Here is a 16,157-nt window from a genome sequence, read left to right on the forward strand (position 1 = left end):
TGAAACTGTTCTTAACCCGAGGTACCACTTTAGCTAATGGGGCCTCCTGCTGCTGCTGTTCCGCCGGAGCACAATTTCTGTTCTCATCCTGAAGCAAAGTTCTTAACCTGAGGTACTATTTCTGGGTTAGCGGAGTCTGTAACCTGAAGCGTCTGTAACCCGAGGTACCGCTGTACATGCTCTTGTATGCAACGTCCAGTTAACCAAATAACTGCAGAAAAGTGCATTCTATGGCTTAAGATCATGCTGAACAGATACAAATGCAACACACATTTACAGCAGGTAAACAAGCCAGGTCATGAGCACAGCATCAATATGTATCAGCTGAATTCAGTCACTCCTATGGATGTCATTTCTCACTAGAGCAACAAACTGGCTGAAAGGACAACTAAAGCCTAGCTCATGAATTACCCAAGACCACACAGAGAGCTAGATACTATCTCTACTAACATTAGTTTCCATTCTGTATAATTGGAATGATAGTGGCAAGGACAGAAAAGATAAGAGTGTGAATTACTCTGCGTAATCAATCTGCTACAAAAAATGATTTATAAGGATGCACCCTGAATGCTAATTAGAAGTAGTGGTCTTTAGTTATTTACCTGAAAGAATTATAAGCTGGAAGATACCTGTCCTGGTTTTGTGCTGGGACATGTTGGAGGGTTATGCTGGCACTATGCACATAATAAAAACTACCACATAGATAACATTTTCAAAAGTAGGGGGTTCATGGCTTGGCTTTTGAAAAGCAGGGGGTATGCAGTACTTAGCTAACTGGAAACCACTGCTCTAGTGGAAGGCATACAAACAGGGGGCAAAACAAACCTCCCCAGGGCAGGGTGTTCCAGAGTATGGGAGTGGTAGCAGATAAAGTCTCTTCCTTGTTTCAAAACATGTATTTGAACCGACAAGTGGATCTCTGTGGATGACCTTAATGAGCAGGATGATTTAGACAGTTATCCCTCAGATATACTGGTCCTAACTGGTATGGGGCTTTAAAGGTCCAAACCAGCACGCTGAACTGGGCCCAAAAGACAATATGGAAGCCAGTGCAGTTTGAGCTGTGGGATGACATGCTGACAATACCCTACCTTAAAGTCCTGCACCAAAAGTTTCTTTTATGCCCTCAAATAATGCTGACAGTGTTAAGGGAAGGAGAAAGATTTGATGGTCTTTCCCTGAAAGCTTGGCTTACCCACTTCTCAATACAGAGGCAGATATCACTAAAAAGCCTACAACACACTGAGGCTTCCCCACTTTCCACACACCCTATCCAATTCTGCCTAGAAAGCAAGTCTCACACAACTGAATGAATCTTTCAGCCATCTTTGCTGTCTATGCACTATTGTACCTCACAGTTTTCTCCAGATTCATCTGGCACAAATTATAGTCTCAAAGTGGAGAATGTTCCTGCATTTAACCATTTATTAAATCCTGGAAGAAACACTTTGAGATCAGCCTTGAACCATTTCACTCAGCCTTCTCAACCCTGCTGAAAACCCCCCTAAAATTACGAAGTTAATTGGCAGCACATTGTTACCATATGTGGTGTGCTAGCAGCGCCCTGAAGTTTATTTAAGCTTGGAAAGAGGTATGGAATATTACGGTCCTTTATAAGGATTTCAGATTGGCCCTAGTTATTAAGGAGATGATCTACCTCAAGCCTCTGCCTGACCTTATGCTTTGCTGGTGCCTTTTTGTACAATTCTGGACATGCTCAAGATAGGCACTTTGTGAGAGGACTTTCATTACATATTATCTTTCATTAATTCCCCAGTACCTTTTTCAATTAAGTTCTTGACAAAAAGAGGAGGTTTGGTTAACTGACTCTTAAGATACCACAAAGATTAAAGAGCAAGCTGCACATTACATGAAGAGGACTCTGCAGTGTCTTTATGGCAAAGATTTACCCTTGGATCCATTTGGTAGGATGGTGCTGCAAATCACTCCTATTCCCACTGCATCTGCTCTAAAGTAATACAGTAACAAGCAGCTCATAGGTGTCACAGTCTATACAAAGAAAGGTACAATGCTTTTGTGAGAAACCCTGTTTCACAGCCAACCTCCTTTTCCCTGGGGTTGCTTCATACATTCCAGTTGTGCACTAAAGTATAACTCATGAGTACATGGAGGTCCCAAGTGGATGCAAACAAGTTCTCAGATGAGATTGTAATTGTCCCTATGTGTAGAAAAAGATCCTAACTTTCTAAGGTCCTACACCTGCATAGCTAATTCTGTTTTTGTTCAAAGCATCTGACCAAATAGTTTACCGTTTACTTCATCTGATAGAGGCCATTGGCAAAAATCTGTTTTCCTTAAAGTCTCATAAACTAGATTTTTTTAAAAAATGCCTAAGCATACTTTCATAAAGTTAAACATCAGGTTCTAATTAAAGCCCTCCTTGGCTGATTTTACCAATTTGATATTGTAACACAACCTATCAAAACCTCAGAAAGCTCAATTCAGAGCATGTTCATTTCTGCAGTCTCTTTTCTACATTCCAAATAAATTTAATTGTATGTGTATTTAAGATAATGTTTTTCAAAATAAAAATAAACTGAGCAAAAAGAGGCTAGCAAAAAATTGTTTTGTCACCCACCATACATATCAAAACCCCTCATCAGAACCTGTTTTGTTGATAATAATGAAAGTGGGGGGAAATGGATTCTCAGAATGTATACATGCGTAATTTGGATAAGGGAAATCCTTGCTAAAATAGAAAATCTTCTCACAGCAGTGCCTCTGTCTCAAGAGACAATGGAATTTGCCTCACGGGATGAAGTCAAACTGCATAGTGACTTCCTAGGAGTGCAAGCCTGGGCAATGTATATTGAGATCCTAGGCTGCCCAGATGACAAGACCCCAATCTTGGCCTTGCTGATGTGGTCTAAAGGAAATCAGAGCAATACATTTGGCACCAGCTTGGCTGCAAGAGTTGCCGGAAGGAGGCATACAAGACACCATCCAACCGTCTTAGGGACTCCACTCAAGATTTGTGTCAGCTTTATTCCTTAGCCTTTTCTTCTCCTGAAGATTTTTCCAGAGGGATTACTCCCAAAGCCTTTCTGTCATGAATAAAATCACCCCTCTTGACCATTGGACCCACTCAATCTGCCAGAGCCTGTCTTCACATGTAGGGAAAGTCCCTAACTCACTGAGAGTTTGAGACCTATCAGCTACCTTCACCTGGTTTAGCCGGCCAGCCAAAGCTGTTTCCAGAGGTGTGACTGCTGTCGCATGCTGACAGCATCTAGGAGCCACAGGTGAAAGCTGAGTGCAGGCGAGGACCAAAGGTGGACAAACTACCCCAGAAGAAGCAGGACATCTCCCCCACCAGAAGATCAACTGTTAATCAACTGATGTCACTAATACATCAGGAGACCCATTTTCAACCTGTGCAATGCTTTGAAGCCCCACTTCGCCTGACAATCAGCCGGTTGTTCTGGTACAAGAATATACATGCTACTAGGGGCAGAGCATATTTGAGAAGTTAAATTGCAATCACTCCTTCCCTAGAGAAGCTAGATTGGCTCCTTCTTTGTTGTCCTTGTGCTGGCTGGTGAAGACTTTCTTGTTCCAACAGGCTTTGGGGCTTTTAATGAAAGGGCTGGTTTTAATAGATTTCATATATGTTTATAGTCAGTACGCAGAACACAAATATAAAAATGACCATCAGAAAATACACAATTAAAGTATTCTACTATGCATTCTGCAATCATGTTTTCAGCATATCTGTAAATAATGAGTTGCTTTGCTGTGTGTTAAAATCCAGCCTAATTGAAAATGAAAATGAAATAATGCAAAAAGTCTTCCTGATGTTCAGTTCTGACTAATTTCCCACTTCTGAAGGTTAATTTTTAGGGGGAAAGAGCTTTGAATGTCTCATTTTATCTCTTATGTATGTAGAAACTAAACACCTGGATTACTTACATTTGTTTAAGAAAATAGTCGATCTCAGTAGTATCCCTGGCTTTCTCATCATTCTCTTTGAGTCGTTTTGGGTGCAATTATTCTTAATGACTGGAAGTGCATCTTACACCAAATTTGCATGTTCTTGATTTCAGAGTCTAATCACTAGATATTTTTTCTCCATGTCTGTCTGAATAAATAAACTGATTGAATTTCATCACATGACTCTTTGCCATCTAGGTGGTCTGACTCACTCAGTCTCTAAGAAGCTTACTGCCTAGTGCTCTCTCATAGCAGGCCATGGCACACCTTTAGAAATCCCACCTAGCAATGTGTATTCATTCCAAGTCTCCCATTTCATGAAAAAAACCAAAACCTTCAAAATGTATTGTGGGGGTGGAGTATGCCAGAAAAGGAAGGGGAATGAACTCTCACGGGTCTGGGCTGATTCTTCTGTACAGGAAAATTGCAAAGGCTGGGATTGTTTACCTTAGAGAGGAGATGACAAACATCTCTATAATTACAAAGTCCAACAGGAATGCAGAGGGGCAATATCTAGCCTGCCTGCCTCATAGGATAAAAGAATAAGGGCCATTCTGTGAAGCAAAGAGTGAAAACTGAGATGAGGAAATATTTTTCTGCACAATGTCACCTTTAGATTGGTTGTCACTAGTACAAAAAAGTAGGATAACAAATTTATGAGGATTAAAAAAAACACCACACAACTATGAGAATATACTTGGGTATATACTCAATAAAAAAACAGTTTAACTGAAAATGATTCCAATATTAATCAAGAAGCTTTTCAAAAGACATTATCTACCTTGCTGGGGGAACAAGAAAAAACATACTGTGGGGAAGGTGTTAAAATCTTCTTAACAGGCAACTTGTCCTGGCTCTATGCAACAATTGTTTATCTTTTACCCATTCCTTTGAATCAGATAATGCAGCCTAATGATGAAGACAGAATGCTGAAGCACAGAGCTGACCTAGCTGGGCAATTTGTCCTCTTCCAGCAAAAGAAACCCAGATATTTAAAAGGCATATGAGGAAGGGTCTTGGGAGGATCATTTACTTTTTCTATATATAATGATAGGAATATATTGTAACAGAAATAAATAGGAGCTGAAGAGGCTTAAGGAATGTCTGCATGGTTTCCCATTCTATCAATTCTAGTACAGTGGTACCTCGGGTTAAGTACTTAATTCGTTCCGGAGGACTGTTCTTAACCTGAAACTGTTCTTAACCTGAAGCACCACTTTAGCTAATGGGGCCTCCTCCTGCTGCTGCGCTGCTGGAGCACGATTTCTGTTCTCATCCTGAAGCAAAGTTCTTAACCTGAAGTACTATTTCTGGGTTAGCGAAGTCTGTAACCTGAAGCGTCTGTAACCTGAAGCGCATGTAACCCGAGGTACCACTGTATAGTGATGGAGCGTATCTCAGACATAGATGAAATTTTTTTCTGTGTCCTCTAATCAGCAACTCTGTTCCATCTACAAATTACCTTATACTCTATGCTTACTCACACTGCTAACATACTGGAGAAATTAAGGGAACATTTTTGCTGTAATCCCTCAAAGTGAAAGGGAGTCCATTCCTGAGTGAAGGACGTAAGAATGATGAAAATGGAATTGACTTGTTTTTAATATTTATTTACTATTGAAATTTGTATACTGCCTTTCATCTGAAGATCACAGGGCCATTCACAATATTAAAATGAAAATGAGAACATAAAATACATAATAAAATGAAAATATCACCATCCCCTCTAATACAAAACTTAGGTGATTCCATGCCCATCAGTATGGAAGCAAAACAAGTCCATCATCCAAACAAAGGTGGTAATTCTGCATATTGAGGAGATTCCCCAAATATTCAGAAATATATTATTTCATTATTTAAAATAATAATATTAATAATGTGAAAATGCCCTAGCAAGGACCTATAAACTTCCAGTACCTACAGAATCTTGAGGGAAGTTCAGCCATGGTTTGCCAAAGGTGTTGGCTGAAGAAATAAAAAAGAAAACTGAAGGAAGAAATAGGCCTGCTTAAGCCTAACAGCTTACTTGTAGCATCCAAGCAAGAAGAGTAGCATTACGTGCAGATGTGTGCCATCAGGTAAAAAAATGATCACTCCAGCATTGTATGAGCCCACAAGCAGTGCTGTAAGATTCCTGTTAATTAGCTGGAATCTTGAAACCTGCTTTATATATCTTGAAGGAGGGAAAACATGTACCATATGTGTATTGATGCAATTTAAAACATATAACACATATGACCACATCTGACCCAGTCATACCTGTTTTCTGTGAAATGCTGCAATTTGCATTCCTCATTTGTGAAATCTATTTTTATCATTTTTTAATCACCTTTCTGATAATTACTATTACAGCTTCTATCTAACATTTAGCACCAGTATGCTAGACACTGCACAAACACAGAAGTTACAGAGTCTCTGACCAGAGGAATTACCTCTATTAGATGAGTGTGGCTTTGGGAAAGGACTACGGATCATGGATTAAATTCACATTTTGCTTTCTATCAGCAGCACAAAATAAAGTGTCATTTTGGGGGTAAGCTTCCTGCACACTTACCCCTCTGCCCATCAGACCATTGTTGAAAGGAAGGCCAATAAAGCTGAAAGCTGCCTCTTGGATGAAATATGGATTCAGGATACGGATTTCATGTGGCTCTCTTGGAACATGGGTTGCCACAGACTTCCAGAAGCCATCAGAGGCACTCTGTAGAAAAGCAAAGGCCCATCGCAAATGGTTAGATAACTGACATGCTGTAATCTCACAAACCTGTTTTTCATTTGAACCTGCCAGCTCTGTAGAAATAAATTATATCCTAGGAACATATTCTAGGATCTACCAAGGAATGATGCCAAGGTATGGGCAGGTTACACAAAAAAGCCCTGAATGATGGGTCCATTCCAGCTATTCTTGTCTGGGCTTTTAAGATACATTCCACCCATACTCCAACTTCAGCCATCCTTGTTAGGTCACATCTGATTTACAATCCAAGACAAATAAGTCTTGTCACATACACATACAGGGAAGGGGAAGTAACAACAACAACAAATTGTGAGCATAATAGAAGGGGTTTGGTGTTGGTTGTGGTTTAGTACTATTACAAAGTCTTGGGGGGAACTTACTAAATTGGCCCACACATAGGCCTAAAGGTAAAGGTAAAGGACCCCAGACAGTTAAGTCCAGTTGCAGACGACTCTGTGGTTATGGCACTCATCTCGCTTTACAGGCCGAGGGAGCCGGCGTTTGTCCACAGACAGTTTTTCCAGGTCATGTGGCCAGCATGACTAAGCTGCTTCTGGCGCAACAGAACACTGAAACCAGAGCAGCGCACGGAAACGCCGTTTATCTTCCCTATTTATCTACTTGCCTATTTATCTACTTGCACTTTTTTTGGTGTGCTTTCAAACGGCTAGGTTGGCAAGAGCTGGGACCGAGCAATGGGAGCTCACCCCGCCGTGAGGATTCGAACCGCCGACCTTCTGATCGGCAAGCCCAAGAGGTTCAGTGCTTTAGACTACAGCGCCATCAGCGTCCCTTACACATAGGCCTAGCTCCTGCTTTTTGCATTCCTAACACCCACTCTCCATTGTGTACCTTCTAGGGGATTTCTTTGGAAATACTTCATAATTGGAAAGCTGTGGACATGGCAGGAAAAGAGAAAGAAAACACCTATCAACGTAAAGTGGGAGAACCACCAGTAGCAGTTACATCCACAGCACAGGAGCAGGAGCAGTGTGTCCCATTTCTCCACTTGGGATGAAATGGGAAGTGCCACACTGCCCACCCCGCCAACTCTGTTGCCGAAGTAGAGCTGGTATAGGGAAGATAAGATGTGTGGGGTATAAATAGTAAAATTATCTTTATGGAATGGGACGTCCCTATTTTCACTGCAGAAACATTGGAGGGTATGTGCATCCAAGACCAGAGGTTTGCTGCATTCTTCCTACAAATTACAACCGTACTTCAAATATTTTCTGGACAGCAATAATAGGTCATGGCCTACTTATATCAAGCAGAAACACAATTGTTTAAGTAGATGGGCTGTATAAGTGAGAAGTGCATTTGGGAACTCATAAAAATATGCCCAGAATCACTTAAAATTCCACCACCAGACTTTTGCTTTCTCAAAACTGTGAGTAGGTTCAATCTCAACTCAATTTACAAAATGAAAGTAGCTTCAGTCTGGCTGTTCCCTAGACTGACCATCAACACTGGTAATATATTTCTCTTGTTCTCCCAGCGAACCATATATACTCCCTGCCCTTTGCACCCATGGGCTAAAGGAAAAGCTGAATGTCTGCAGAATGAAACACCTCATAAATCGAAGGAAGGGAGAACTCTGACAGATGAGGAAACTAGGCTCTCGGCTCATGTCTAGAATGGATTAGGTATCTTTATTTACTGTAGTTTGGTCTGTACTTCTTATTGTGCCCCTGAGAAAACCAGCTATTTGATGTAAAATCCACAGCCGAGGAAAGATTAGTGGAGACAAATCAAGCAGCTCCAATTACAGAGCGCCTGCAACGGCACTGATTCCCTGCAGTACCTAATCCAATGCTTTGGGTATTGTTTTCACAAGTGCTCACTTTCTATTATGAACTGCAGAAAATCATTAGGATATGCAACACAATATTTTTGAAGAAGACTACCTTCTGAAGATTACTGTGCAGTATGGAGCATGACAGCACCACTTAGATGGCACTATTGCTCCTTACTCCATAACCACAATCTTCAGTGGAACTAGAAACATGTGTTAAATTTTCAACATGATACAGAGATCACACCTTGCTCTTGAGAGTTCCCAGAAGCTCCTGATGTGCCGATATCTAGTCAGCAGTCCGACACACAAAACTATGTTTTTTAATGAATTCCCACAATCCACTCATTGTGAATTATCTGCTTTTAAAATACTGGCAGCTAACCTGTGCTCCTCCAGATGTTATTCGACTCTTAACACTCATCAGCACCAGTAAGCATGCCCAATGGCCAGGGATTAGAGCAGTGTTTCCCAAACGTTTTTGGGCAACGGCACACCTGTTTACCGGAAAAAAATCTCGCGGCACACCACCATTAAAGCCCCGCCCCCGTGACGTCATTCGGGGAGCCGGCGGCCCGGGCCTGAGCTGGAAGGAGAGGCGGTGCTTTTCGGCACAAGGCAATCGGCCTGGAATTGTTTCCCGCGCGCTGCGAAAGGGAACAGCTGCGGTCGCGCGAACCCTCCGGCGCTGGGAGGGGAAAGGGCGGAGTCGCAGAGCACCAGCTGGCCGAGCGGTTGCGCGCAGCGTTGCGCTTTTGGAGAGCGTGCGGCTGCTGCTAGGGGATCCGGGGACGTGAGCAGGCCTGGCCCGACCCGGGTTGAAGGAGGACAAGCCGGCAGCGCGCCAAGTGAGTTCGGTTGCGCACGACGGCCCCCGCTCCCCCCACCCCCGCCGGATCCTCGCCGCCGCCGCCTCTCGCCCGCCTCCCTCCCACGGCACACCACCCGATGTCTCACGGCACAGTAGTGTGCCGCGGAACACCGGTTGGGAAACACTGGATTAGAGCAACTGTACTCCAATAAATTAAGGAGGGTCACATGTTAGTCACCAGTTGTTTTTTAAAGCAATTATAAAATCTATTGGTCTTTAATAATTAACTAACAAAATGCCCAAACAGATGAGATGTATATGGAAATGTGGGCATAAAAATGGTCTGCAGCTTAGTGGATGGGCACATTTCAGCCCCAGCTCCAACAGTCCTTCCCTTCTGGTTTTCCCATGGCCTTTGCTTCTTCTCTCTCCCTTGAGATTCCCACCTGCTGCCACAATTCTCAACCCTTAAGAACAGAGAGTTCCCCACCAAAATACCATTATTATTTTTTGCTTGCTCCCAGCCTTGTAGATAGAACAGCCTTCCGAATCTGGCGCCCTCCATATGTTTTTCACTGCAACTTCCATCACCCCCAGTCAGTGAAGCTATGTTGGCTGCAGCTGAAGAGAGCTGTAGTCCAAAACCTCTGGAGGACACCAGCTTCAAGGCAGAACACAGCCTTTCCCACACATTGCCAGTTTCCACTTTAAACGGTTTGTGCTTTCTCCTATACTAACTAACTAAGCAATTTTCATATAATTTTAAATAGCAGCAATTTCTGCTCCCCAGGATAAAAAAGTCTATACAAAGACAAAAGCTGACAAAACAGTCATCATCAAAATAAGGACTAGCAGAAGTATCACTTCTTCCTTACCAAGTGGGATGCAGATAAGTACAGGAAGTTGCCTAATTCTGAACCAGAGCACTGGTCAATCTAGCTTGTGTGGCTCTTGGGGGTTTCAGACTAGAGTTCTTCCTACCCAGGGATACCAAGAATTGGACCCGGAACCTTCTGCATGCAATGCACAGTCTCTGCCAATGAGCTATAGCCTCTGCCCTGAGTCATGGAAATATGTGAAATAAAAAGACTTGCCATGAGTTACTACTGATATTACAGCATCAGTTGATAGTCAGTGTTTATAGTGAAAGAAAAAGTGCTAACAGTTTCGGGGAAGTAGTTATGATAGACACAGAGGTGTCAATTAAAGGAATGTTGAAAGAGAAACAATTAAAAGTTTTAGTATCAAGAAACAGTGCTGTAATTCACATGATGGATTTCAACATCACATCCTGTAGAGCTATTTGGAGTTACCTGGAAGTGGTGATGAGGTAACAAAACATTCAAACCAGTTTTCCTATAATAAAATCACTACTGTGGCACACCACATATAGGCGTGGAGAACAGAAATGTGTGTCCACTATAGGGGACGCATACAATTTACTGCATGTTAAGACATCTATGCAGAAAATGCTTCATACGTGTGAAACCCTCTGAAGTGGCAGTTTAGAGAAAGAAAGGTGGGAAATGCAGAGGTGTATAGGATTTCCAATAAAACCCCTCTAGGCCTTGTCTCAGTAATGGACTGAATAAGAGCCAATAAACTGATGCTCAATCCAGGTAAAACTGAGGCACTTTTAGTGGGTGGTTCCATAGAACGGATGGTTGGGAAATTACCTGCTCTTGATGGGATTAGACTCCCTTTGAAGGAGCAGATACGTAGCTTGAGGGTACTCCTGGATCTTTTGCTATCGCTGGAGGCTCAACTGGCCTTGGGTGTGTGGAGTGCATTCCATCAGCTTTGGCTGATGGCCCAGCTGTGCCCCCATCTGGACAGGGATAGCCCGCCTAACTTCTGTTGTCTATGTTCTGGTAACCTCTAGATTATATTACTGCAACATGTTACACATGGAGCTGCTTCTGAAGATGGTTCAGAAACTTTAACTGGTGCAGAATCCAATGAGAAAGGGTAAGAGGGAAAGTGGGGTATATAAAGACCACTCCTCTTTTCTTATATCCTTCTTTTCCTCTTACCCTTTGGGTCACCTCACTTTCTGACCAGCTGTTTGGCTGCCAATCTGAGCCTTGAAAAACTCATACAACTGAAAGAGGAAGCTGAAAGGAGCAACACTCTTCCCACTTCCTCTTCCAACATTATGTGCTTTGCAAAACTCAGATTGACAGCTTGGATGCTGCTCTGAGATTTGAAGAGTAAATACAGATGAAAGAGGCAGTGCGATAGAATGTAACTCTAAGTTCTTCTTCAGCTCTATATACTTGATACCTCTAGTATATACCTCAAGGAGGGGAGTAAAGGGGGGAACACAGAGGTTTCAAAGGTACCAGTGGAAGTAATCAGTCATGAGCACCATGTTTGCTACTCCAGGATAATAGAAGGATCTTGGCTAATTTCACAATGCAATAAGAAGGGGGGTGGCCCATGACTCAGAAACATGTGGGGCAGTGCTTTGAATGCAACTGCGAACTGAAGCAGATGGACTGCTTGTTTAAATAAAGTATTTACAAATTGGATTAAATATATTTCTGTGTTTTATGCAAGCTCTGGAGTTTAAACAATCGTCAACAAAACATTATCAACTAGGAAAGCTTCCTATAGTTTGTCTTTATGCCCAGAAGCCAATGCTGTGATCCTGAAACATCTACAAATGAAAACAAAACCCCAAAGTCAGCAATATTTTCATTTTGCAGACGGCAGCAAAGAAAATGTTACAAGGAGTTTTCTAAACATGAAATTTTCTAGGTTTATTTCAACTACCTTGTCTTGTTGCCAACAACATCTGTGTGTAAACTCCAGGAGCTAGTGATGGGCAGGCAAACTTAATGCATCAAAAATGTGTGTATGTATTTCAATTTTTTTCTTAATGCTATAATTAATATGACCTATTGCTTCTAGACCATCAAGGACTTGACTTCTGGGGGAGGGGGAACCAGATTGTTGGATTGGACTGCTTTCCCTTTAAGGGTGGCAGGGCTCACTTGCAGAGGTATTAGCTGTGCAGTCTTTTTACCGTGGTAAAGGTAAAGGTAAAGGTACCCCTGCCCATACGGGCCAGTCTTGACAGACTCTGGGGTTGTGCGCTCATCTCACTCAAGAGGCCGGGGGCCAGCGCTGTCTGCAGACACTTCCGGGTCACGTGGCCAGCGTGACAAGCTGCATCTGGCGAGCCAGCGCAGCACACGGAACGCCGTTTACCTTCCCGCTATTAAGCGGTCCCTATTTATCTACTTGCACCCGGGGGTGCTTTCGAACTGCTAGGTTGGCAGGCGCTGGGACCGAGCGACGGGAGCGCACCCCGCCGTGGGGATTCGAACCGCCGACCTTTCGATTGGCAAGTCCTAGGCGCTGAGGCTTTTACCCACAGCGCCACCTGCATCCCTTTTACCATGGTACACTTTGCTTAAACCTATTTTGGGCACACTGGAGTTTGGAAATATATTCTACTTTGGGTAATAGGATATGGGTAATATTCTGGTCTATTTCATTTGTATTATTCTAGGATTATCAACACTACTGAAATGTGCTACCACGCTGAATGCATTCAAAATAAAAGCATCCTGTTCCTTGTGTTTGGGTTCCAAAACAGAGGCTTTGTGGTTTTGTTCTACAGCTCCTTGTTTCTCAGCTATAAAGCTCATATCCACCACTATACAAACCACAGGCAGCTGGCTCCACAGCCACTAACCCCTGTAGGCTTTAGCAGCTGGTATTAAGGTATCCTCTCAGCTGCTGTGTTCTACTGGGGCAGCCACTATTATGTCTAATAGTCTGATTAGAGACAGATGCTTGGGGAAATGTCTAAAGCTGTTAATTCCTATTGGGGATACCTGCCCTTCTTTAGACTCAGAGGAGCAGACAGACAGGGCAGTTAACAAATGCCAGGCACTACTAAAAACACACATTTCTTAGAGCTCATTCAGCTCAGTCATGGGAAGAGAGCTAAGGGATATATTCTGAATGTTTGTATAGACCTTATCAAAAAGTATATTCCTCAGATCTGGGATAAGAGCAATCTTTTTAGGATAGGGGCTAGAGATGAGTTGATGGGAGGTGATTCAATACAGTGAGTACCCTGTATCAAAAGAGGCAGAAATTCAATCAGACAAGCAGCAGATTTTACAGTATCTTAGCAGTAGTAACATAGGAATAGCCCTGCTGGATCAGGACAGTGGTCCAACTAGCTTCCTGCTTTTACAATGGCCAGCCACATGCCCATGGGAAGCCCACACGTGAGATCTGAATGCAACAGCACTCTCCCTTCCTATGGTTGCCAGAAACTGGTATTGAGAAGCATGACACTGCTTCGGGACCATCAAGGGCTTCACTTCTAGAAGCATCTGGAATAAACTTCTGCCAGTTATTGTAGCTAGTAGCTACAGATAACCTTATCTTCCTTGAAGCTGTCTAATCCTCTGTTCAAGCCACCCAAGTTAGTGGCCATCACTGTCTCTTGTGGAACAAATTCCATAGTTTAACGATGCACTGTGTGAAGAAGTATTTCCTTTCGTCTGTCCGGAATCTTCCAACATTCAGCTTCACTGGAGTCCATGAGCTTTATTGTTATGAGAAATGAATAAAAACTCTTTTTATCTCCACTTTCTCCATGCCATGCATAATTTTATACACATATATCATATCACTTCTTACTTGCCTTTACTCTGATGATCAGTAATTAGGGAGGGCTCATATTTTGTTCTACTTGAGTGTTGGAGGGCTAAATTACACCCTCCTTCCAATTTCTTTAACTTTACACTTGAATCAATTGAATCCACATCATGTGGGATGTCACATGAAATGCTCAGCGAACAGGAAGAGCACAGCTAAGGACATTCTATATATGGAATGTGGTTTGTAAGGTAGATTTCGGAGGATATAATTGTTTCATCTATGAGAGCACAGATGAAAGCAGGGCACATATGAGCTGAATTTGCCTTTACCTCTTCCAGAATCTATTATTGCCTCCACCTGAATAACAGGGGGAGTGGCAGATTTTCAACTGCATAAGTGAACGCATTGAACTCAATGGGGCTTACTTCTGAGAAGGCATGTAGAGGATTGTGCTGTTACATTACATTCCTTCTTGAGATTGTGACTAAATTCATTCTTCTTTCTCAGTCAAACAATATCCATCCCCCCTCTTTGCAAGGCACTGAGGTTGTTTCCACCATCAAAGTGGGAGTTTGCATCCTGAAGAGCTGCGAGTTTTCCGGTGCCTGTCATTACTTACATTTGCCAATACTGGTTGAACCGAGGAGAGCAACTTGGGGGATGTCAGGGTATCCTTGGCCTTCTGTTATCTGAATGCTTGAACCGAGTAATGACACCAGAGAGGGTGTTAAAAACACCAAGCTATCTCAAGAATGTGTGGAGGATGGTATCAACACTGCCAATTTCTCCACTCCTTTGCAGTCATGTGTTGGGTAGGCTCAGAAAAAAAGATGCTTATCTATTCTTCATTATGGAACACCAAAGTGGAGGTCTAGTGAAGTACTGCTACTGAGATCTTTTCCAGCGCTTTTCTTACAATCATTGCACTGAGTCACTTCCCAGGCAATTGGCCTGTTCTTGTGACTTCATTTTTATATAATTAGTTGCAGGAAGTAATTATTTCCTTCAGCGAGCAATAAAGTCTCACAATGAAGTGCATTTGTCATCAAATAAGGAGTGTTGTATTATGAAAGCAGAAACTGGGCAAAGCAAACCCAATGGAAATTCCCTGGACACCCCTGCTCTCATTGAAGCAACAGCCCTTAAAATACAGAGTTTGCTCTATAGCTTGGTCACGGCCACCAGGAATCTCTGATTTGTGGGCAGTTGGTGAAGTCTAGTTTGGTTTGCGCCTGCTCTCCCCTGCAGATTTAGCAGAGTGGACTTCACACATCTCCACTGGACATATAGTACCTGCCTTTTCCTAGGGTTGCCATATTCTAAAAAGTGAAAACCCAGGCACAAAGGTTGTTGAGTTTTTTTGGCCAAAGTTGTTGAGATTTTTATTTTATTTTTTGCAAATTACAAAAAAACAAAAAATGGTTCTGAGCTATTTTTAAAGGAAAATCGGCAAAAACTACACTGCCAACATGGGTTGCCATACATCCAAATTTTCCTGGATTTTGCCGATTTCCGCCCAGACACTGATTACAACTGAAGTAATTCTGTTTATGTCTGGGAAATTCTGGACATATGGCAACCCTACTTTTTCCAGTTTCTCACACAAAGGGGCAAAGAAAAAGGTCCAAAGAGAGCTAACATAAAGGTGTGCTCATGGGGTAGGGGTGGTGGTAAATCTCCTGGATATATTTTGTGATCATGTTGCTCACAGTGCAACAGTCTGGTGTCATACATTGCTTCTCACACTTTTTATTTGAATTGCATTTCTTTTTCCTTGCATCTGCCCAAGGGATAAATGAGCTATCATTTAAGTTGCATGGATACGATTGGGTTATTAGCTACCTTCCTAGTAAAGGTTCCCCGCGCCCTGGTTGAACTCTCAGTTGTACTACTGAAAAATGTGCAAAAATATAATGTAACTGACCAATTAACCAGAAAATGGGTGGCGTGAGAGATCATAGACAGGCAGAAAATAGAAGAAAAAGTGCAAAGATGAGTTCTTTGTGCACATTTTGTTCCTCTGTAGTTGAGTCTTTAGTCACTATGCTGCCTCAGTCTCATATAAAGAACTGAAAGGTGGGATGCATTACCCTTCCCCAGGTAATTATTTCTGTGGTCAAAATTACTTCCCATGCATCTCCTAGTCATTGCAAGGACAAACATGAATTTGGAACCCTGCGGGTGGGGGTGATATGCAGCAGAGAAGTGGTAGGTGGGGAAAGTGTTAAGCACTCTTG

At 42.5% G+C, this 16,157-nt stretch overlaps 1 protein-coding gene across 12 annotated transcripts in view; it reads right to left on the reverse strand.

Annotated features, from left to right (window-relative positions):
- Positions 1-16,157, reverse strand: part of ST3GAL3 (ST3 beta-galactoside alpha-2,3-sialyltransferase 3) — a 188,463-nt gene that overhangs the window by 38,140 nt on the left and 134,166 nt on the right. For all 12 annotated transcript variants that reach the window (XR_003707254.2, XM_077928801.1, XM_028733756.2 and 9 more), the window contains one exon: positions 6,506-6,652. Coding sequence is in view for 11 of the 12 variants with exons in the window: in XM_077928801.1 (XP_077784927.1) it covers positions 6,506-6,652 (147 nt within the window). In the remaining variant the exon portion in view is untranslated. The remainder of the gene's footprint in view (positions 1-6,505; positions 6,653-16,157) is intronic.

Source organism: Podarcis muralis, chromosome 5 (genome assembly GCF_964188315.1).
Source record: "Podarcis muralis chromosome 5, rPodMur119.hap1.1, whole genome shotgun sequence".
Lineage (NCBI taxonomy): Eukaryota > Metazoa > Chordata > Lepidosauria > Squamata > Lacertidae > Podarcis > Podarcis muralis.